The sequence below is a fragment of the Manacus candei genome, unplaced genomic scaffold, assembly GCF_025592945.1.
Source record: "Manacus candei isolate 608988 ecotype Guabito, Panama unplaced genomic scaffold, ASM2559294v1 h1tg000024l, whole genome shotgun sequence".
Taxonomy (NCBI): domain Eukaryota; kingdom Metazoa; phylum Chordata; class Aves; order Passeriformes; family Pipridae; genus Manacus; species Manacus candei.
Window position 1 is genome coordinate 4,102,433 of NW_026138072.1, and position 24,906 is coordinate 4,127,338.

The 24,906-nt window shown below is 39.5% G+C and overlaps 1 protein-coding gene across 4 annotated transcripts; it reads left to right on the forward strand.

The window, feature by feature from the left end:
* Positions 1-1,144: 1,144 nt before the first annotated feature.
* HMGCR (3-hydroxy-3-methylglutaryl-CoA reductase) lies at positions 1,145-18,986 on the forward strand. Of its 4 annotated transcripts, none has more exons than XM_051788156.1 (20): positions 1,145-1,234; positions 4,219-4,414; positions 4,805-4,916; positions 5,469-5,556; positions 5,657-5,741; positions 7,247-7,352; positions 8,701-8,807; positions 9,199-9,315; positions 9,814-9,965; positions 10,821-11,065; positions 11,209-11,378; positions 11,837-12,031; positions 13,060-13,218; positions 13,341-13,498; positions 14,634-14,739; positions 15,689-15,859; positions 16,702-16,842; positions 16,965-17,123; positions 17,392-17,546; positions 17,695-18,986. In XM_051788156.1, exons 2-20 carry the CDS (start codon positions 4,250-4,252, stop codon positions 17,747-17,749), a joined length of 2,646 nt encoding a protein of 881 aa, XP_051644116.1. In that variant the 5' UTR covers positions 1,145-1,234; positions 4,219-4,249; the 3' UTR covers positions 17,750-18,986. The 4 variants fall into 4 exon arrangements, with proteins under 4 accessions (XP_051644116.1, XP_051644115.1, XP_051644114.1 ...); XM_051788155.1 differs by having other exon boundaries at positions 1,188-1,210; XM_051788154.1 differs by having other exon boundaries at positions 1,189-1,267.
* Positions 18,987-24,906: the final 5,920 nt, after the last annotated feature.

A 24,906-nucleotide genomic window follows, 5' to 3' on the forward strand; every position in this document is an offset into this window, starting at 1 on the left:
GAGTCCAGAAATCTCACTGATAATACTTTACAATTTTCAGCTAACAAAGGTGAGATACTGAAGAAAACATGTTAAGAAAGAAGCTGTCAGGAAAGATGGATACACAGTAGTATTATTAAGATATTTAAGAATTCCACTGAAGATGAGAACAAAAAGGCCATCTACATGTTAAAAGACTGAGCTGGCATGAATGATTTCGTCACTGATAACTACTCTGGGTGGAGTTCTTAGGAAACCTTTTCAAAAAGCTTCCTTTTTTGAGGATCACGTTGATGCTTCACAGCACAGCACCATGTGGAGCTAGTGGATATATTTCCAAATGAAGTGCCACACTTAAGAAGCAGCTTCGGGAAAGCCAGAGTGTGGATCATCTGCTTCAAAACCTCTTGGTTTGTATTTGAACGTGTTAGCCGACAAGCTCAGGCCCAGAAACACGTAAGGGCAGCGCCAGCCTGGAGTGCTGTCTTGCAGCGATCATAGTGTCACACCCGACTCGGTGCCCAAAAAGAATCACATAATTGTTAGGGCTGTAAGGGACCTCTGGAGACGATCTAGTCCAACCCCCCTGCCACTGCAGGGTCACGTAGAGCAGGTTACATAAGCATGCATCCAGGTGGGTCTTTGAGAGCCTCCCAATACTTCATGAACCAAAAAAATGCACTTCCTCTCTGGCCGAAAGACACAAATACAAATATATTGCCTTTTTTTTTTCTTTCTCTCCGAACGTCAGGGGCACCGCGGCTTCCCACAAGCAGGAGCTGGGCATTTGTGCGCGGACTCTCAGTGCCTCGGCCCCGCGCGGTGCCCCGGGCGGTACCAGCGGCGCGGGGGTGTTCGGGCAGCCCCGCGGTGCCACGGCACGGCGAGGCACGGTACGGGCTCCACTGGCCATGCAAATGAGCCGCTACGGCCGCCCAATTAGAGGACGCGGAGTGGGGAGCGCGGCGGCCCATTGGTGGGCGGCCCATGGCGCGATGGCGTGTTCGCCGCTCCTGATGGCGCGTGGGGCCGCGCGCCGCTGGCCGGGCCGTTGCCGCGGCGACGCGGCGGGTGACGCGAGGCGGGCGGGCCGGGACGCGCGCTCGCGATTGGCCGCGCGATCGGGCGATGGCGGAGCCGGCGTGTCCTTGCGCGGCGGGGCGGGGCGGCAGGGCCGGGAGGGGACAGCGGGTGGGACGCAGTGAGCTGCCACTGCGGCTGGGGCGCGGCGGTGAGCGGGGACCGCGGCGCGGCGGTGAGCGGGGACCGGCGGGGCCGCGAGCGCGGGGTCGGCACACGGGCGCGCCGTGCCGGCGGGCGGGCGGGCTGCGGTTGCGGGCCGAGAGCGGCCGGGTGGCGGCGGCTCGGGGCAGGGAGGGCACCGTCGCCATCTCCGCCCGTCGGGAGCGGCGGCCGCCCCGCCTCGGCGCCGCCCTGGGCGCTGTGCGGGGGTCCCGGGGCCGCCTCGGCGCCCGCGGGCTGCGGAGCTGAGCCCCCCCAAATCTCGCCCGGTAGCTGCAGCCCTGGGCCTCTGAGGGGCTGCTTCCCCCGCTGTGAACGCCGAAAGCGGTCCCGGGCAGCGCTGCAGGGTCTGTGCCCTGTGTCTGCGGTTCAGGTGAGCTCCGCACAAATTCTCGTTCGGCTGCTTTTGCCGCTGGATTCCTGTAGCTGTTGCTGAGTCAGCCCGCAACAGATGGGAAATTTGTGCTGATCTCATTGATGGTGTTGCAGAGAACTACTCTGAGCTTAGAGCTGGGTGACAAACCTTGGGTATTTAACAGACTAGTCGTACAGTTACGTGATAGGTAATTGTTCTGAAGCATTACATACAACTGGTCTAGTTTGCTTTTTACACTGGTTTGGAGGAGTTGCAGCTGGGTTTTGTTTGTATTTTGTGTTCTGTTTTGATTTCCCAGGTCGAAAACAAAGGCAAGCGGGATTTATAAAGCACCCTTTTTGTACCACCATTTTGAAACTTAGCAGAATTACTTCAGTGTTAACTTTTGGGTTTATATTTAACGTTATGTCTTACTAATTTCAAGCTATGAGTCAGTGTAACTGTGTAAATATTTCAAACAGAAATATGAGCTCATGTTATGCATTGACTTTTTTATTTTACACCACTGTAATGCAGAATCAGTGTGTGTAATCATGAATATTTTCAAGAAAAGTCAACTGCATAGCAAAAACCACCATGTACTTCAGGCAGGTTAAACTCACATGAAAGCTTTAAAGAATCCTTTTAGATTAGGAGTTAGTATCATTCAGGTAACCCCAAGATCAGCCATGAGGCATCCTCTATTTCATAGCAGCAGTTAATAAAAAACCTAAGATATTATGGATAATTATTTTCATAAATTAATTTGTGCACTTTTTTCCTCTAATTGATTTATGTGAAGCCATTTTACTGTTTTTGTGTAGAAACGTGACAAATAATTTCTGAAAAAAGATTTTGAAATCTTTCTAGCCCTACTAGTTTATTTATTTTTTTCATGGCCAGATAATCATTCCAATCTCAGAATTAGTTGTATTAGCTGTACTACTAGTACGACTCTGTAAAAGTCATGTAGTAACTGCTAGTTCTGATTTTCCTGAAACAGAGTGACATTCAAAAGTATTTGTATTTTCAAAGAATGTTGTTTTGCCTTTCCTATTTTTTGTGTTGTTTTGAAATATTCAGCACTGAGGTATTTCTCTGGTAATGTTTTTCTAATTAAAAAATACCTTCCATTCTGCTGAGGAAAAATGATACCACTTTGGTACAGCTTGGTGGCAACATAAATTTACAAACCAGAATGTAGATTATACTATAGAGGGAAAAAGAAGGGTTAACTACTTTATAAAGGAGATGTTTGCTTTTGGTTTTTAATTTTATTCTTAAAAAGCTTTCTGTCAGGAAATGAAATAATTTATTCATAAAGAAGGCAGTCCTCTCAATCGTTTTCCGCACTTGGTTCCATGAAGCACAAATGTCTGTCCACACCTTCCCTGTGGAAGGATAAAGAGAAATAGATCAGTGCTATTGGTGCTCATGTGATTGAGATCTGCGCTGGTAGGAAACCAAGATGATTCTGGTATCTTCAGGAACACTTAATCAGATAGTTTTGCCTTGTTATTTTCTTCATTGAAGTTCAGCTTCATTTTTGATGTCTGAGCAAGAAAAATAATACCAGAAGCCCAGTGGATGGATTGTTACTTTTAAAGCAATGCAAAGGGATTTTTTTTTAAGCCACTTTGAAGTGGCAGTGTGTACAGCTCTCAGTCTTCTATGGAAATCTTTAGAGTGCTAAGTTGGTACATGTAAATACTGAATTACAGATTGTCTCTGTTAACCAGATTACTATTAAGCATTTTTTTAACTTTATAATGCAGTTTTGTAAGGTGTTTTTGTGTAATGAGAAAAGGAAACTCCAGTTATTAATGCATTTAAGAGAGAATGTTACCACATTTTGTTTCCTCGATAAACTTATGTAAAGGTACAACACACAGCAAATAGACTAGGATGAGGTCTGAAGGATGTGAAGAATGTCCATGTTTTTAGTTCTGTGAAACACAACTGTGAGAATTTTTGGCAAATGTTTGTTATGGAAGCAAAGGGATGATGGAATGTACCAATAACCTGGGAATTAGTTATGGGTAGAAGATAACTGTCAGAGAATACTGTATGTGAGGACTTGCATGCTTGAGATGAAGAAGGAACACTTTTTTGAATGTAATTAATTTGTGTCACAGAATAATATTGAACAGAAAGTAGAGAAAATGCAGCCAGAGAGATAACATGGCAATTCTTGCTGTTGAGCATTACCAGTAATGGTTAATTGGTAATTTTTATGGTTCAGCAATACTTTTGATGGGAAAAATGAGTACAAAGAAGCAACAGAATTTGGTGAGTGCTTATATAGATGGTAAAAACAAGAAGTGAAAAGTGTATTGGAATTGTGCAATACTGAGAGATGTGAGAGTAGTGAGGACTTACCAGCAAGACCTTGAAGAAACAGGGCAGATTTGTATTAAAAACAGGTTGAGAAGGCAGGAGCAGATTGTATTATATTTTGGAATCTTAGAAATAGATGTGGTTTACATGGAAGGTTGAAAGGTGAAGATTACTTTCCTCACTCGTCTGTTACTTAAGTAGTTTTACTTTTTTTTTCCTGGAAGATGACTTGCAGGAATGTGTAGATTTCTGTCTTTTCACTGAATGTCAGACTTGCTAACGTACAAAATATACCTTTGTTACAGGATTGCTAAGTGTAGAAGAACAGTCTTGAAAATGTTGTCCAGACTATTTCGAATGCATGGCCTTTTTGTAGCCTCTCATCCATGGGAAGTCATTGTGGGAACAGTGACTCTTACCATCTGTATGATGTCTATGAAGATGTTCACTGGGAATGATAAGATCTGTGGCTGGAATTATGAATGCCCCAAACTTGAAGAAGTAAGTATTTGAATTAATTTTCTTGTACTTGGGGTTAATCAGTAGATCCAGGGTTTTCTGTAGAATAAGATGAGGGTGTGATGTATTAGGAGTAAAGTATCTATGCAGAAGCTTCTTTATTGCCTTATTTTTTAATCGTGGATATTAAAGTAGTATGCAAACAGTGATGCAGTACAGATGGGTTTCGTTAAACCTAACATTCATCTGCACAGTGTCTAGTGAACAAGGATTTTCATATTTTAGTTTTTTAAGACAAGACTATCAGTGATACTTATGTTATTCTGAAACTTCATTTTTAGTGCAGCTTCACAATGGAATCTTTTATTACTGAAACTTAAGAAGTTACTTCTTACTGTAAAAGCTAACTAAATTTCTTTGTGTTTCAAACAGGATGTTCTGAGCAGTGACATCATCATCCTGACAATCACACGCTGTATAGCAATCCTTTATATTTATTTCCAGTTTCAGAACCTAAGGCAGCTTGGATCAAAATACATTTTAGGTACTGTGTCTGACTTCTATATTTGCTGTATGCATTTTAATTGTTGGTGGGTTTTTTTTACATAAATTGGTAACAAATATTAACACTTTAATCCTTATGTTCAAGAAAGCATTATTTTAATTGTTACATAGCAGAAGACATTTTACATTTATCAAAGTGCTTTTTTTAATGAAAGGTTGTAAGATTATACAAACACTGGAAATTTAATTCTTAAAATAACTGTTGTGTGAATCACTTAAAGTTATAGAGCTGTTTAAGCCAGTTTTAATTTTGCTTGAAATAAATTGAGAAGATTTATGGCTTTTATCTCTGAGTCTTTGAATGCGGTACAAATTTGAGTTTTAAATATCTATGAAAACAGCATGTGCTTCAGTTTGTATTTTGACTGCTGTTAATACACTCTGAGAGAGAAGAGTTATTATTAATTGCATTTGTTATTATTGATCTAAAGGTGTGGTTTTTCTTTTTTTCCCTTTTTTTTCCTCCTCCTTATCTCTCTCTCTCTCTCTCTCTATGTACACCAAAAATTTCCTGTTCTCTTGTTTTTTAAAGGTATCGCTGGCCTCTTTACAATCTTCTCAAGTTTTGTTTTTAGTACAGTGGTAATTCACTTCTTGGATAAAGAATTGACAGGTTTAAAGTAAGTAATGAATTGTTATTCTTGATTTCTTGCTTGCTTTTTTTTCCTGTACAATAAACCTTGAAGTTTAACATATGCCTCTTTTTTTTTTTTTTTTCAGTGAAGCTTTACCATTCTTCCTGCTCCTGATTGATTTGTCAAGAGCAAGTGCATTAGCCAAATTTGCTCTCAGTTCCAACTCACAGGTCAGGGGGGTTCTTCTTGAGGGCTTTGTTTGTTGGTTGGTGTTTTACTTTGTTGGGGCTTTTTTGTTTTGCGATGGAGATTTTAAGTTTAATTTTCTAAACTGAACATTATCCCATGGCTGGGGGTTAGAACTAGATGATCTTGAGGGTCCCTTCCAAGCCGACCAATTTTATAATTATATATGAATAATCCAGGTGGAGAGACATACAGGCGAATACTGTCTTGGTGATATATAAATGTCTAAAGGATCAGATTTTATCCAGATTCTGTGTTCTCTTGTCTTCCAGCCAGATCAGTGTTCAAGTGAGTAGTAACGCTGTTTAAATTAGTGTGCACAGTCATGTGCACTATGTATGAGTGTGACTTTATAAAATCAGAACTTAAAACCAGCAGTGCTTACAGCTCTTCTAAGGAGGCTAATGTTCCTAGGCCAAAGTTTTCCCTAAAACAGTTACTGAAATAAAAAAGTTAATTTTTAGGGCTCAGGAACACTAGATAAAGAGACATGTAATTTTACAGTGCTGCTACTGGAAAAAAAGCATATTTCTAGACCAAATATTTAGCGGATGGAGCATATGTGCAGACAGGAATAGTCATGCTCTAGTGCATTTAACACAGCACAATAGGAGGGATTGACAGGACACTTTGCTTGTCATACCTAGTAATGTTTTTTTGCTAATACTCTTAAGTTCTGAAGTAAAAGTGTATTTCTTGCAATTAATTTATACTTACGAAATACTGTATGTGGTCTTTGAGCATATTAATTGTGACAAAATATTGTCTATTATATTTTAATGTAGTGTATATTATGTTGCACATTTTCTATATATGTGATATTGTTATAGCGTGTTCTGTATTATTTGATGATAATTGCAAGTACAGAATTTTTTACTGATTTTCAAGAAAATATTTCACAAATATGTTTTTCCTACAGTTTTCTCCCCTTCTTACCCCAAAAACAACACCACCAGAAAAACAGCAGCAAACTCTAGAGTTTGCCATGCCTGCCTGCTGGAGGAAATCCCTTTCCCCCCAGGCAAAATTTTAGTGGTTTTTGCGTGCTCTTTTCTATCAGCTGAGTCTAGAGAGTTAAATAATAAAATAATAAAGTAATAGTAGTTAGGGTACCAATAAGTGGTTGCAAGAAATTTTGAAATGCCTTGACACAAGTGGCTTCTTTATGTCTTAAAATGTAGAAGTCTTGTTCTGAATTTAGTGTAGAGTCTCTGCCTCATCAGTATTCTAAGCTTCTATAACACTTATGGACAAAGGTAGACAAATTAATCAAAATTAAATAACCTTCTGTGACTAAAAACTGTCAAAGTATGTTAACTTAGAAGAAATAGAATGCATTTTCTATATGCTTTCTCATAGGAGTTCGTTTTCAATATATGTTTTACAAGGCTTTATCACCATAATACTACTCAGTTTACTAATCACTTTATGTCATAAACTTAATTTGCTTTTTGTTTTCATGTTAATGGACAGAAATTTTTCTTTCTAGGATGAAGTCAGAGAAAATATTTCACGGGGGATGGCAATTTTAGGCCCTACATTTACACTGGATGCACTTGTGGAGTGTCTTGTAATTGGTGTTGGTACCATGTCAGGTGAGCCATATAGTCTGAAAGTTCAAATATTTTCAGTTAAAAAAGACTATTTGAGAGACGTTGAGATATTGAGAGTTTTACATCATAGATGTTACCCATGAGAGTGGAGTGACCTAATCTCTTTATTTGCCTTCCTGATTAGCCCATTTTTACTAGTTTCTTGCTAGTATGAATAATATGTACATGTTAAACCAAAGTTTGAAATACAGATAATGGCTTTCCTTGACCATGGTGCAGTAGGAATGGACTTCAGTGCAGCTGCTTTCATAAAATTAATATCTTCATATTGTTCCCATCACTCCTGTTAACATCTTAGTGTCTCTTCTCTGGGCTGTCCCAGCGGGTCCATGTCCTTGTCACGGTGGGGCAGCAGAGCTGGATGCAGCACTCCAGGTGGGGTCTTAGGAGACTGGAGTAGAGGGACAGAATCCCTTCCCTCAGCCTCCTGGCTGTGCTGCTTTTGATGCAGCCCAGGATATGGTTGGCATACTGGGCAGCACATGCACTATATGATCTTCATCAGTTCTGTGTGCAGTAGCAGTTGGTTTTCTGTTAAAAAGAGAATAGTTAAGTGTAGTAAGCAAAGGACTTTCACATGAAAATAACTAAATTCTTTGTAAAATAAATTGAGGTTCCATAGTTAAGACTAAAGTGGGGTTTTGCTTGCATGTTTATTTTTATATGTTGTTTTTAATGTGGCTTGGTTTGGTTTTTTTCCCACCTGTTTCACATACTTTAAAGATATCTTCCAAAGCACTTGCTCTGCAACTTTTGGATCTTTCACAGTACTGTGTGTTAATAAGTTTTTCTCTTGTTTACATCTTAGGGAAAAAAAACATTTTGATGTTGCATATAGTTCATTTTATACTGTTAGCTCTTTCATCTTTACTAAGGCAGTTCGGTAATGCATGTGCAGCATGGCTGTCTTTTTCTGGATACCAGACTTATTGAAGAGTAGGCAGTGTATATACTGTTTCTTATTGCCTGAACACTTAATTGGCCATCTTTCAAAAAAGATTTAAATACATAATGTTGGCTACTTGTTCTTTGCTTAGGTAAGTAAGGAGTTTCAAGCTTTTAGTGTGAAGCTTTAAAATCTTGGTGAAATTTATTGTATACATTTAGAATGACATATTAAAATAAAGTTTTCTGTCAATACATAAACATATATTGTGCTTAGAATAAACCAGTGCACAATAACTAAGGCTTAATGTGCTTGTTTTTCATTAATCTAGACAATGCCTTCTGTAATCTGCAATGTCAGTTTAGTGATTTCTTGCTTAGTTCTGCAGCACTTCTTCAATATAGCCCATTGCATATTCAAATGTAAGAATGTCTTTTTATTTAGGTGTGCGGCAGCTTGAAATTATGTGCTGCTTTGGCTGTATGTCTGTTCTTGCCAACTACTTTGTCTTCATGACCTTCTTTCCAGCTTGTGTGTCCTTGGTATTGGAGGTAAGACCAACTTCAAGACAACATCAAGCTTAATATTCAGCCCCTGTGCTACTTATAGGCTATATGTTTTATCACAGAGTTACGTGACATGTTTGTCTTCCTTCACTGGTGAACTAGTGACAGTAACTTGTAAACGTCACTGTAAATGAGTCACACTCAATAGTAGGAGTTCTGACCTAAAGAAGAGTAAACAAATTACATTGTAAATTATTGTCTGTTCAGCATTTTTCACTATTGAAAGTCTTAGCAGTTTGGACAGTAGACTGTAGTCTGACTCTTTTGTTGGTAATTTCTCAACGATCAAATAAAAGTGCAGTGCTGAAGCTTATTTGTTGGTTCTTCTAATATGTACTATATGTGACCCATTTTTAAATTATGTTATATTTTGCAGCTTTCAAGAGAGAGTCGTGAAGGGCGCCCTATATGGCAGCTCAGCCATTTTGCTCGTGTTCTGGAAGAAGAAGAGAATAAACCAAATCCTGTAACACAGAGGGTCAAAATGATAATGGTTTGTGGCTCTTTTGCACCTGTAGTTATGCAGTCAGTGAGGTGTTCTGATGGAATGAATCAAGCTTTTGTTTCCCATAGACTCGTATTCTGCATCACATTAGTTCAATTTGCAGTGGTAGATTTTAATAACTTCTCCTGTATGTAACCCTATCATCTTCCTGCCTATGCCGTTTCTGTGCCAAACACTTGGGGCTTTTTATGTGTACAGTTCCCTCCCTCTTATCCTTCCAGTATCCTCACCTTCCTCTGCTTATTTCTTGAGCAAGGGGAAGAATGTGGGTGGGACACATCCAAAACTACTGTACAACAGTGTTACCGTAGGCCAAAAAGGGTGTTAATGAGAGGTGTAGAAAATCAGCTGTTAGCTTTAGACTTTTGAGGCATGGGGGGAAAAAAAGCACAAAAAAACCCAAAGAAAGGACAATATTTACTCTTAGCAGGCTAGATACCAAGTTACAGTTGAAAAATTAATATTTGGTTTTTGTTTTTGATACAGTCGCTGGGTTTGGTTCTTGTTCATGCCCACAGTCGTTGGATAGCGGAACCAGCTGCTCAAAACAGTACTGTAGAAAATTCAGTGGGATTGGATGAGAATGCACCAAAGAGAATTGAACCTAATGTTTCCCTGTGGCAGTTCTACCTTTCTCGGTGGGTGACTTCACAGAGTGTGTTTCCTTGGTTGGGGTGTATCCTCTAATACTGCCAAGCTCATTGTCCTAGAGCAGAACACTTAAAAGAGTCACAGATTGGACCACTGTAGGACTTCCTGGAACTAGAGATGACATTTCAGAGGAAATGCTTCAATAATATGCCATTTGTCCAATCTCTTTGAAGTAGTCAAGAATATGATTGAGCCAGCTGTCCTGTATGCATCAAAGTGTTCTCTTTTCCACTAGCCCTGATACTTTTCAGAGTACACTAGAAAATAAATTTTTTAACTGCACTAGGGTAATTATTTATGCAGAGCTTCTGACCATTCACACTTAAGTGCAAAAAGTGCAAAAGCCATGCCACTGTGGCTTTTCCTTCAGCTCAGCTCAAGTTAGTGGCATGTGTGATTTCATGTTACTTCTGAAAACTCAGAACCCTCTGTTTTAGGTGGGATTTTTTTTCCCCTCTTAGCAGTTCATCTTGCATCATAGTAGTCATTATCAGTAGAGGATGATAAATGAAAATATCCTGTCATTAGGGGCTAGGTGTTACATCAATTTGATGTAGCTGTTACTGCATCTTTTACAGTCATTTTCTTATTGGGACTGCTTTTTAGCCAGATTTAGGTTACTCTTTAATGACATCTGAAAATTTTTGTGTTGTTAATAACATGAAGAATTATTTCTCTAGCCTAACCTAGTGTACTTAGATGTCCTGGTAGAAAATATCTTTTGACTGGGATTTCTGTAGCTGTAAATTATGGTGAAATAATTACTCTTTGTATGTCAGAATGCTGTTATAAAAAATGAATTGTATATACTGTGTATTTACTTTCTGATCTGTCTCTTTTAGAATGGCCAGTATGGATATTGAGCAAGTAATCACTCTTGGATTAGCCCTTCTCCTTGCCGTCAAATACATTTTCTTTGAGCAAGCAGAGACTGAATCTACCCTCTCTCTGAAGAATCCCATAACATCTCCTGTGATGGTCCAGAAAAAGGTCCCTGAGAATTGTTGCAGGAAGCAATCTGTACTTCTGAAAAACAATCAGAAATCTAACACAGTGGAAGAAGCTTTCATTCCCAAAGATGGAAATGGTAGGTAATTCTTATCATTTTGAAGTCTGAACCTATTCATAAATATTAGGAATAAATAGTGAAATCTGTTGTAACATGTTGTATTTAGTACCAAAACTTAAGTATTTTGTAAACCAGAGTTCCTTTTAATTGTCTTTGTGCAGCTGAAGTCATAAAACCTGTATTGGAGTCATCAACCAAGGCTACATTTGTAGTTGGCAGTTGCAGCCCTGTGGAAACTTCTTCACTTGTTAATGAAAAAGAGGAAGAAATTGAGTTACCTAAAGAGCCACGTTCTATTGAGGAATGTGTTCGTATACTTGGAAATGCACAGGTATGGCAAAATAAATTTTTTCTCTTTTATTTTACCTCTACTGCAATGGCTGATTTAAGAATTCTTAGGAGTTCATTTTGCAGCTTTTACGTGTTCCCACTGGTTGTAGTGTCATTCTCCAGAGAATTACATTACATTAATAACTTGGGAGTGCATGGGAGCCACAAATAAAACAAAACCCTTTAGTGCGTTATTTCACCTTAAGTCAGTTGAGATGGGAGGGAGGAGGGATTGTCATTCATTGAAGCTTCCTCATGTACATGTGTAGGTGGGTGTCTGATCATAAAAGTTTTTGATCACATCCTGGCCTACTGTAAAACCTAGTGCTGGCAGTTGACTCCTGTAGTTGTATTCAGATAATATCAAAGGAAAGTTGTTACCCTTTTTTGTTTGGAAACATTAAAAAGGATTTTCACCAAGAGAATCTAATTTTCTCTCTTCTTCTTTTATATTTCCAGGAAGGAGCAAAATTTCTAACTGATGCTGAGGTTATCAGCTTAGTTAATGCTAAGCATATTCCTGCATACAAACTGGAAACCCTGATGGAAACTCAGGAGCGAGGTGTGTCCATTCGCAGACAGATGTTATCCAAGAAACTCCCTGAACCTTCATCTTTGCAATATCTTCCTTATAGGAATTATAATTATTCTTTGGTAAGTAAAAGGTAGACAAGCAAAACTCATTGTAAAACGATTTTCCAAACACATGAACAAGTCCAGAGGAAAACCACTAAGTTGATCAGCGAGCTGGAACACCTCTTCTGAGAGGACAGGCTGAGAGAGTTGGGGTTGTTGATCCTGGAAAAGAGAAGGCTTTAGGATGACCTTATAACGCCTTCCAGTATGAAGGGAGCCTACCTACGAGAGAGCTGGAGAGGGACTTTTCACAAGGGACAAGGGACCTTAAGCTGAAGGAGGGTATAAGGTGTTAGAAAGAAATTCTTTATTGTGAGGGTGCTGGACCCTGGACTAGGTTGCCCAGAGAGGTTGTGGACTCCCCATCCCTGGAGGTGTTCAAGACCAGGTTGGGTGGGGCTCTGAGTAACCTGGTCTAGTGGAAGGTGTCCCAGGAGGGGTTAGAACTGGGTGGTCCTTATGGTCCTTTCCAATTCAAACCGTAGTCTGTGATCCTGTGAAATAAATACGCAGTGATGCACGTGAATTAACAATGAGCTTGGTCAAAACTGATGTAGAAGGAAAAATAAAAGGCAAACATAAACTTCCTTTTATTGCTCTTGATGTTTCTAAACACCACCTAGGGAGGTGGGCGAGTTTTGCAGGTTATCCAAAAAATATTTCCTATCAAAGTATGCAGCTGCTTTATCTCAGAAATGCAGAATTCTACTAATACTGAGCTACAGTTCAGCTGAATAATACTACTTTGAGCTCAAGTTAAAACTGAAGATTATTTAAAATTAATTTAACAATACAAGGGTTTTTTTAATAACATTTAAGACTCTATGAAATTTGGTACATCTGCCTACACTTGAATAGTATTAGCTGTTGGCAGCTGTAGCTGTTAACTTCTTGAGGTGGGAATTAGTTGCTTTATGGGTAGGTTTGTGGTTTTTTTACTAAGATATGTTGTTGTAGTCAGGTACGTATGTCAGGCATAGTATGTGGCATGCTGTACTGAACCACTGCAGTGTAACCTTAATGATTGTTTTGTATGGTTTTTTAAGGTTATGGGAGCTTGCTGTGAAAACGTGATTGGATATATGCCTATTCCTGTAGGTGTAGCAGGACCACTGTTTTTGGATAACAAAGAGTTTCAGGTGCCAATGGCAACAACAGAAGGATGTCTTGTAGCAAGCACAAACAGAGGATGTAGAGCAATATGTGTAAGTATTGTTTGACTAGAAAAACGTCCTATGTTATAAAATATACTTGGGGTTGTATAACGCATGTTTTTGACTTCCTAAACCCCAAAATTTCTGTGTTTCCCTTCTGCTTTGGTTTTTAGCTTGGTGGAGGAGCAAGTAGCCGCATTCTTGCAGATGGGATGACTCGAGGACCTGTTGTAAGGCTGCCCACTGCCTGTGAGGCTGCAGAGGTGAAGGTTTGGCTTGAGAGCCCTGAAGGCTTTAAAATAATGAAGGAAGCTTTTGACAGCACAAGTAGGTTAGTACAATGGCTATTCCAGCTTCATTGCCCAACATAAGACTTCTGTGAATGATAGAAAACTCCTAATTGGGTTTTTTTTGAGTTCTGCAATACAGGAAATTACATCTTCATTTTTACTATCCTGTGTAGTATGTATCTAAGAGAACAAAAGTCACTCTGCCTACATACCGAAGTTGCAATCAATAAACATCATTCAATGATAATGGTGAACACCTATATTTAGCAAAAAATACATTCACACTGTGTAACACTTAGTAGAATATTAATTTGTCTAATCATTTAAAAAAACTTTGCATAAGCTTGTTTTGATATTTAGTAGTTACTATGCAAAAAAACCCTCAAAGTTTGGTATTTAGCCTTTCAGATGATACTACTAATATTGATAAGTAATCTATGAGGTTCCAGAGAATACAAGATAAACTAATGCTAGAAATGAAATGCTAAAAAATGTAAACCAATACTAAGAATAAGTCTATTTTAAGCCCTGGAGTTTTTTCTAAGGCTTATGATTACCTGCTTGCTTTAGGAAGATTCAGAGAGAGATTTCCTCACCTGTTTTGTTTCTTGAAAGTGTCAGGCAAGTATATGACAGGCCTGACACTGTATTTCGGCCAGAACGAACTCATGCTGCTTTTTAAATGCAGTATTTCCTGGGTTTTGTGTGACTTTTAGGGCTTACTCTGTTGAAGATAAGTATGCCTTTTGCCTTGCAGTAAAACTGACAGCAGAATTTCTGAAGGCCTCGTTGTTAGTTTATAACTGGTAGACAGATGTTTTAAGGAGTACAAATGAATTGGATTGGTTAACACCTCAGATTACTTCATTTCATGAAGTCCAGTGGTAGAAAACATAAAAAGGCGGTGAACACTTTTACAGTGAATGTTTTTATAGTATTTACCTGAGAAAACACCATCACTGGAGGTGTTAAAGAAACAACTGGATGTGGCACTTGGTCCTGTGGGTTGAGTTAACAAGGTAGTGCTCTGTCAGAGGCTGGACTTGTTGACCTTAAAGGTCTTTTCCAACATCAATAATTCAGTGATTCTGTATTGCAATGATTTACTGTCATTTTGCCACTTAAAACTTATCTTTTTCCTTGAGGATTATAGGTAATAGTTAAATTTTCTTGCAGGTTTGCCCGCCTACAGAAACTTCTCATCAGTTTGGCTGGTCGTAACCTTTATATCCGTTTTCAGTCTGGAACAGGGGATGCAATGGGAATGAATATGATTTCAAAAGTAAGGACCAATTCTCTTAAGTATTTTTGATAAATGTGTATTTCTTTTAAAAGTAAAGATAACCTATTAATCTGTGACTGACTTCTGAAAGACAGACAAGACATAATGCTGTTTGCAGTGCTATGAAATAATGCCAGTGTTTGTCAAGTGTAAACAAGAATAGGATGAAAATGATGAAAGAAAAAAGTAACTTTGTGTTCTAATTTTTTTTTTCAATTATGTAAAGGAAGTACTTTTGATATAGGAAAGTTAAGCTGGTTGCTCTGTTGCTTTGAGCCAAAAATTTTATCTAGCAGTAATTCATCTGTTACTGTGTATATCACTTCCTTCTAAGTACAGGATTAAGAATGTGGTGAATAGTGGCAGAGGGATGTTCTCTAGTTTTGTTTGGTTGTTTGTTTTTTTTTTATGCAAACATGGAAAAATGTGGTCCATGGATTGTTGGGATGCCTTGAGCTATTTGAAATTAATAGTCTTAGACTTACATTTTATATGGAATAGGCAATCATAATCATTACATGGATCATTACATAAGTGGATCTGGTCAAAAACAAGTCCTAATGTAACAGATTTCCTACTGATTACCCGTAGGGAAGCTCTTTCCACTATCCACAGTTAATTAATTTAATGCCTGTAGTGTTTCACTGGGTTCATGTTGTATCTCCAGTATGGTACCATATGCCCATGCACCTAGAATATATCCAGGGAGTCCATATATATTGGGAAGAACCAGTTATTCCCCATATAATTCCCAAAGTGGTTAGAAAAAAGTCAAAATAGTTTGGATTTTTTTCTCTCCCGTTTCATGTTTCTTTGTGAAATTATGTTCTTTTTTTCCACTGATTATCTGATTAGACTTAATCTAATCTTACTGTTCCACTGTCCCTGGGTAGCTTATTTTGCAACCATAATGATAAACTTAGCCTACTACCTGTTTTGCTCCTAACAGGGTACTGAAAAAGCACTGGCAAGGCTGAATGAAGAATTTCCTGACCTTCAGGTTATAGCTATTAGTGGTAACTATTGTACAGACAAAAAACCGGCTGCTATAAACTGGATAGAAGGAAGAGGGAAGTCTGTTGTCTGTGAAGCAGTCATTCCGGCCAAGGTTGTTAGAGAAGTAAGTGTCTGCTCTCTCGTTTATAAAAATACATACATTTCTCAAAACTGCAAAACTTTTGTAATGGGCCTGGAGAGTTTTAGGTAAATTTGGGAAGTTTTTCCTCAACCCCCAGACCTGTACATCATTACATTTACTGACATTGAACTCCAGTACATAAGTGTTATTTTTTTTTTCCTCAGTGTTGCAGACTTAGTGCAGATCTGTGTTACCACTTCCTATTCCTGTTATGCAGGAATATCTTAAATTTTGCTCACAACACTCTCTCTTTTGACCCTCTTTGGTCATTTTTATATTAAATTCAATGTAAATCTCTTACTTGAAGGTTTCAGAATACAATCAGTATAGTGTAAATGTGCCACTTAATTTTATAATACTGTGCATAATGTTTATTTACCCATGTATCACAGTGTTTTCTGTTGAAACTCTTGAGTTTGGCTCCATAGTCTTACACAAAGCAAAATTGGGAAGAGTTGAGAGTCTGGAGCAACTTGACAGGAATGTTGCTATTGTGTCATGGTGAATTAATGGGATATTTCTGCCAAGTTCATTTTGTTCATTTTATTCTGAATATAAATGAGAATTTGAAATAGAGTAGATAGCTATGAGCTTTTCTCAAAGGCCTATGCAAGTCCAAACCCTTAGCACTGACTTTTCCATTGTTACTGGAACATTCTGCATTTAAAAGTCTCCTTTGGAACAAAAATAAAAGTTAGGATAATGATTGAGTCACATTTCATATAGAAGCAAACAAGGGGTGAGGGCTTATTAACCATAAATAGAGTATTTCTACTTCTGCTTAAGGAATGGGGTAGTCAAAATGTATCTATCTCTTTGTCTAGGTATTGAAAACAACTACAGAAGCTCTAGTTGAAGTCAATATAAACAAAAATCTGGTGGGGTCTGCGATGGCTGGAAGCATAGGTGGCTACAATGCGCATGCAGCAAACATTGTGACAGCCATCTACATTGCCTGTGGTCAGGTGGGTTTGTTTTACACCAGCTCAGATTTTTTTTTACTGAACTCAGATTAGTTCAGTAATTCTCAATCGAACACTTACTCGAGCGTCTCGAATTTGTTTTGTTTCTCCTTCCTGATCCAAAGGATGCTGCACAGAATGTGGGCAGCTCTAACTGCATCACTCTGATGGAGCGCACTGGTTCCACCAACGAAGACCTGTACATCAGCTGCACCATGCCTTCCATAGAAATAGGGACTGTTGGCGGAGGCACCAACTTACTCCCACAGCAGGCCTGTTTGCAGGTAAAATTCAGAAAGCTCAAATCAACATAGCTTCTTGAATTGAAGCTCACTTTCATGTGATGTCCAAGTAATGTTGCGGGAATGGGGCCTCTTGAAACTTGCTGTGTTTTCCATGAAAATTTCAGAATTGTCTAATTCATTGTTTTCATATAGCCAGTTCTAAGGTTAGACGTTTATAACATCAGAGGGACTTGAAGCTAGTAATTTGGAAGTTCATACTAAATTTAGCATAAATTGACAGCATAATATTGCCTGCATTTCTCTGCAGATGTTAGGGGTTCAAGGTGCCAGCCAAGATAACCCTGGTGAAAATGCCCGTCAGCTTGCTAAAATTGTCTGTGCTACAGTGATGGCAGGGGAATTATCACTAATGGCAGCTCTGGCAGCTGGGCATCTAGTCAAAAGCCACATGATCCACAACAGGTAAAAAATGGAAAATTTCTTGAATTTTGTGCTGTATTTCCCTTCTCATAAGTACATGAGATTCAGTGATGATTACATGAATAACTGCAACACATAAGAGCAATGTAACATTTTAACTATCTAATTAGTTATCTTACTGTTTTATTAGGTCAAAAATAAATCTACAGGATCTTAAAGGAACCTGCACTAAGAAGGCAGCTTGAATACTTTAAAATGGCTTTGAAATGAAGAGTTTTTCTAGTAACTGACAAGGAGCACAGGGGAAAAAAAAACCAAAATCTGTGAAGTTTAGAATGAAGATTGCCTTCAACTCAATAATGTCTGTGTAAGATAAACTAAGAGATCAACAGACTTACGTGAGACTGTTTACACCTTTGACCTTCTTCAGTGGCTAGTGGTGACTTCATGACTGAAATTCTGTCAGATGTCTTGAACATGGTTTTGGAATTCTTAATCTTACACATCATTTTTTAAAGGGTCAGTCTTAGGTTTTTACAGGTTGAGATTATTTTGCTTACCAAGGTCCTGGTACTTACTAAGCTGAAAAGTGATGTTATGTACTTTGGGTGTTTAAAAAAACAAAACAAAAAAAGTTGGTGTAAACTTGGCTTTAATGCACAGGCCCTTGCCATTTTATTTTCTGGTTAGACAAGCATGGTTTTTTAAGTAATGGCAAGCCTCATCACTTTCGATGAACTCCTAGTTTTAGTTTTGTTCACATGTAAAACAGGTCTTAGGCTATCAGTTTAATTGAATGATACTACTTTTATAGAAATCTGTCTATATATATAGTACTTAATTTGCTGCTGCTTCAGCTAAGCAGTGTTCAATATTTTAACTCCACAATTTAGGTTATTCCTTTATGTAAAGCTTGTGATCTGTAAAGTTCTGAACCGTTAAATATAATTTGTACTGAAGTAGGAAAAAACAGTGTCTTCAACTGTTTTGTTGCTTTGTTCAGGTAGAAAAATGAAACTGGTAACTCAAAACCAGTTACCTGTCAGACAAGACAGGCACTTAAGTAAATGCTGTTTCTCAAACTTTGATAGGAGTGCATTCAAACACGTCAAAAACAGATGTTTACACTTAGTTTAGAAGAAGTCTCTTTAGGAGTATACAAACACATTGTGTACCTTATGTTGGGGATTTTTTTTATACAGTGTCACTTATTCCCCAGGAATAGGTGTGTATCCACTGTTTAAGCTGAAGTAAAATGAAGCCAGAAAATCACACTGTTCTTAAAAAAAAAATGTTTTTTTTTATTATTATTATTATGTTTCAATTCCCTTTTAAACTTTCTTTTTAAGGGGGGAGTATTTATTTTAAGAAGAAACCTTACCCTTTTTTCAATGAAAATTACTAATTAAGGAAATTCAATGAAATGACATGTTAATGTAACAAGCAGTTTTTTTAATAAAATACTGTACTTGGACCAGTGAAGCAGTCTCAGGTGTTCTTACTGTAATAAAGAAAACCCTGGTTTATTCTGGTTTGATTCATCTTTGGGAATATTCCTAAATGCATTGCCCTGCCTAGTTAATCACAGAAGAAAAATTATTGATATACTCGATTTTTTTTTTTTTATTTTTTGTTTGTTTGTTTGGGCTTTTTTTTTTAAGTTTTTGTGGAGTGAATCAGTGGACTGGACTGGGTTTCCTGCAGCATCATTCCTAAAGGGGTGACTAGCAGAGGTGCTCTTTAATGTGCAAATTTGGTGTAAATCATGGATTGCTTTGTCAAATCAACACATTAATATCCATTGTAATGAGCTCATATAGCTGATGTGCAGGCTTGAAGCCATACTACATGCTAGATATGTTATGATGGCATGTAAATATTAAATACCATGAATGTTTATCTTCTTGCATTTTGTTGCTAATAGCTACTATTTTTATTTAAGGAAAGCTGGAAATATTTTGTTTCTTTGTTCATTCAGTGATCTTATTTAAAGTAACACTGTTCTGGCAATAAATTGTGGTTCAGTGTTCATTTTGGTGGATTTAACTGACATTCTGTCTTGCAGAATTAACTTTTTGTATTATTACTAAATTGTGTACATTTTGGTACAGAACTACTTTTTCAGTGTCAGTAAAACCATGGAAAAGACATCTGCTTACTTGTGATATTTTAAGCTTACTTCACAACTTAGTGACATAGAAACTAAATTGAGAAGGTTAAGGAAGATATGATTGGTGTACAGTGCTAAACACAGCAGGGCTGTGACATGTTCTCATGTATTCTCCTCAAAGCTGAATGAGGCAGTTTGTCCAAGGGGAGAGCTCACTCACTGCAGCATTAGAGATGCCTCCTGCTGGAGCCTACTTCCCCCCTCTTTTCCTCACATGCAGTGCAGCTCCCATCCTTGATCTCAGTCATATCCAGCAGTCTCTAATCAGATGTGCTTTTTTCAGTCTCTGCAGCCATATGGGTTTTGTACCAGAGGCATCTGGTACAAAATGACCATTTCAAACATGTCATTAAGTTTAGGGAACTGAATGAGTCTCATTCCCCTGCATACACCATAGTAGAGTGTCTCAACATCACTGCAAATCTGTGTGCAATTTCAGTACAAGAAACCATCTTACACTGTTTGTTTTGTGTCCTTGGCAAAACCAAACCACCTGTCTGGAATCAAATTTCTGGAGTTGCTGTGACTTAAATGCCGTACTATTACAATTGATATAGTTTCCCAAATATTTTAAAACCCTAGGGAAAAAACCAGTAAAAATAGTGTGTTTGGTAACGCTTTGCTTCTCTGTTTACCTGGATTACCTCCTCTCTCCTTCATGTCCTGAATCTACTGGTATTTACATTCCCTTGTAACACACCAGTCCTTTCCTGCTGCCTGGTGTGGAAGTTTTGGAGCTGTGAGGCTGCAAGCACTGCAGCCCCAGCTGTTTCTAACCACATACTTGTTGCCCACTTTGATTTCCCTCAACTGGTGTAAGACCTCACCAGTGAACAGCATGTTACTTAATCTTCGTGACAGAAGAAGCGGCTCCTGTGCCTGTGGCACAGGGATGCACACCAACATTGCTGCATTCCAAGCACAGCTGTGATTCCAGGAGATGGGATGGGGCCCTGCAGCACAGGCCCTAGCACAGGTGTTCCTGGCAGGCACTCCAGTTCCCAGAAAAGAGCATGGCTGGGAGACCACTTGCTTTCTCATAGGAGCATGCAAGTACATCTGGGCTCTGGGTGTGTCCGTGCACAGGCACTGTTTGGACAATTTTCATCCTTAGTGTGACCCTTGCTCATAAGGTGAATACAGCTGTGGTGAGTGGGCTGTCTTCCTACTCCTCCCAACTGCCTTCTGGGGTCCTGTGAGAGCTCTTACTGCTACTCATAGTGCTTTTCAGGTACCTTATCATCTCTCTCTCTTTTGGGACACCACTTACTATTTTTGGGGTGTTGTCCTCTTTTCTTTGGCTTTAGTGAGGGAAGGTTTACACTGCACAGTGATATCTGCTGAAACAAGATGATGGTTTGGGATCCTCTCTGTTGCCTCAGGGGAAGCTTGTGTTCCTCTCAGGTCCACCTTGCCTGACACACAATGCAATGACAGTGCTGTGCATCCAGTGCCACTCTTAGTACTGATAATTCTGTACCTTCTCTTCCTGCCCAGAGATGACTGCTGGCCCTAGGCTCACCTTGCATACCGGCCTGTGGGAAGGGGAAGCCCTGCCTCCAAAGCTAACCTGATCTCTACAGAGCTCCAGGTCTTTTGCAAATTACCCAGTGATGCATCTTCACTACTGGTTTATCTTCAGTCTGCTTTCAGGGAACTCTGGGGGTTTTAGCTGTTGCTCACCCCCGTCCCAGCAAGACAGAGGGGAGCATCAGAAGGGCAAAAGTGACAAAACTCATAGACTGAGATAAAGACTGTTTAATAGGAAAATGAAGCTGCACATGGAAAGCAAAATATAAAGTTTATTCCCATCAGCAGGCAGACCTTCCACACACCATCAGTTCCTTGGTAGGACAAATGTCATAAACACCAATGTTCCCCCCTTCTCATATTTTTCCCAGAGCTTTTAGTGCTCGGCACAGTGCCATAGGGTATGGAATATCTCAGTGGTCAGTCAGGATCAGATGTGACCCCCTGTGTTCCCTCACAGCCTCTAGCCCACCTGCAGCCTACTCACTGGCAACAGGTGCAGGGCTGAAATAAGTACGAAAAAGAAAACATTGGTGCTGGGCAAACTGCTCAGCAACAACCGAAATGCTGCTATGTAACCAGTGCTGTTAGTCTCATCCATTACACAGCCCTGTACAGGCTACTATGGAGACAACTAATTCCATTCCAGCCACAGCCTGTACAAAAATAGAAAATATAGATCTTGGCACTAGTATCCACAACAGCCGAGTAAAGACGAGCTCTTAGAATCACACAGTGGTTTGGGTTGGAAGGGACCTTAAAGATCATCTAGTTCCAACCCCCCTGCCATGGGCAGGAACATCTTCCATAGACCAGAGAATCACAGAGTTGTTTAGGTTGGAATAGACCTTTAGGATCATCAAGTCCAACTGTAACCTAACACTGCCGATTACAGAGGCTGAAAAAGCATCAGCCTAATGGACCTGATGGTTCTTTCTTCCCATCATGGGGCCCATATGTGGCACACAGTGAAGACATAATTATGCAGCTTTCCTCCTCTCCCTGCATCCTCCTGGAGGCCTCTCCCGTGGACACAGTGCACTAGACACAGCCTGTGTGTCAGCAGGAGCCAGCCCTTTATCCTTTCTCCTTGCAGCTCATACTAGGCAGCAGTAGCAGAATGGAAAGCATTTCTTTGTTTATCAACCACCCAAAACATAAGTTCAGGTTGCTCAAAGCCCCATCAAACCTGGCCTTGAACACTTTCAACTACAACTTCTCTCTTCCAGTATGAGCAGCCTGATAGTAAATAATTCCTTCCTTAGCCAATTTATTCTTCTGGAGAAGAATTTTACAAGGTCAGTCCATTTTCAGAAACTGTAACACCAGGATGAAATAAATTAACCATGCCATAAAAATTAAGCCAATTACCAGTCTCTCCTAGAACCACTGAGTGAAGGACCAGACTTAGGCAAGTCTATCATGCTCAGTGCAAGTCTAAGCACATGAGTTTGTAGCTTCTAGCTCTCCACCTGGTTTGCCAAATTGCTTCCTACTTCCCCTTAATGAACCATTGGTCTCCAAGAGCAAGTGGAAGTCAATCCTGTAGTGTGTGTATGCCACAGGCTGCCATCATCGATCCAGAATCTCAGAAAAGTGGTCTTCCAAGGAGTCAGTCACCATGTAAAGCTGCCCAGAAAATCTTCACCCTCAAAACCACTTGGCAATACTGCAACCTTCCTCTGCCCAGCACTGATTGCTCCAACAGTGTTTTGCCCACAAGCCACAACCAACCAAAGCCTCCTATAGACACTGTCCAAGGGTACATGTGCTACCAAGGGTGAAAACCCTTTGAAAAAGGTACTTGAAACAAGCCAAGTACCAGTGTAATGGTACACAGAGTAGTACATCTCACTCTCTGTCTTTTCTATGTGAGAGTTGATGTAGCTCTGAGTGAGCTAGTCCAGTTTAACAACTCTAAAAGTTAAAATTAGTTCTATTTTTGTGAACATTGGGAAAATGAGCAGGTCTATCAGGAGCACATTGCTGTTTGGCAGAGTTTCTGGCTAAACAGAATTGTGCTTTTTGAGAAATAATCTTGGTTTCCCCATATGGAAATTGTTTTGGGATTAGTAAGTCTAAAGGGTTGAACATTCACTAAATAAATTTTCTCACAGCAGTCTCTCTTAATATTTAACAATGACCATTTAAAATCCAGGGAACAGAGTTACATAATATAGAAAACTACATGCAGCTTCAGTTTTTGCTTTGGTGATACAAATTTAGGAACGGAGCCAAGTCTGGAAGCCACCAGGCTGGCCTGCTCATTGAGATATCTATCTTGGAAAATGTTCCTGCTTTGTGAGGTGGGGAGAAATAAATTATAACATGTATTACACTGAGTCTGGTAATTAGTCATCAATTACCTGACTTTTTTGTTCCCTCTCTCTGTGCTGTAAGCTTATATAGTCCCTTTATTTACAATAGTGCCTCTGCTATTGACACGTCACTGCTTGTGGTGAAATGGGTAAGAACAACCCAGCCCCTGAGTTATCTCAGACAGAAAATCATTTAGTGAGTAATCCTAGTCTTGCAATTCTGTTGATGGCTTTTAAAAAATGCAAATTGTGTAATGAACTTGTGATATAAATTGCCTATTACGTAACTGAGTGGAGTAATTGCTCCTCACTACAAGAAAAACATTGAGGTGCTGGAGTGAGTCCAGAGAAGGGCAATGGAGCTGATCAAAGTCTTGTGCACAAGGAGCACCTGAGAGAGCTGGGGTTGTTTACCCTGGAGAAAAGGAGGCTTAGGTGAGACCTCATTGCTCTCTGCAGCTACCTGAAAGCCAGGTGGGGGTTGGCTGCTTCTCCCAGGCAACAAATTTGAGGAGAAATGGCCTCAAGAGAGGAAATGGCCTCAAGCTGCTCCAGGGGAGGTTCAGGTTGGTGTAACAGTTCATTTGGATACATGTCCGGAATTAAAATAAGTGCCAGAAACATTCAAACACACAAAATATCTTTTATTACAGTGAGAATAGTAATAATAATAATAAACTTAGCAAAAAGAATCAAAAACTAAAAAAAATACAAGATAACTACCTTATTGTGTGGCCTTAAAAACAAATACTATGAACAGCATTTATAATATGATATTAACTAGTGAAAAAGGGAGTTTAAAGGGATACTAAAAAGGGATCTTAATACAATATTATCGATAACTATTAACACGATATCAGTTAGTAAAAGGGGAAATTAAAGGAAAAATACTATGAACAACTTATTTATGTAAAAATATTCAATAGCAAAAGGGGAATTAAAGGGACACTAAAAGGATATTAAAAATGTTTGTTCTCTCGGTTGCTTCCTATCAATAAACTGTGCTTACCCACACAGACAGGCCAGGGCTGTCAGGATCTGCAGAGCTGGTCGGTGCCCAGGCTTAGCGGGCGTCCCCGCGGAGCAACACAGGCTCGGTGGCAGGATGAGCATCGCTCAGCTCAGCAGCTCTGACACCCCATTTTTATCAGTTCCACATTACACTATGTAGGGCCAGTACACAGGATAAGGTGATGCCTGAATGGCAGCCAAACACCACCTAATCATTACCTCATGGCAACAGTCTGTGCATGCCCTACTTGTAGGGCAAGGGGCGAGCGACCCCCGCCCACATCATCTTCCTCCCATCATCATCTTTCTCACCCCTATGTGTGACCTCTACCATTGTGTTTCAAGGGTAGATGTATCTATCTTGCAATGTGTA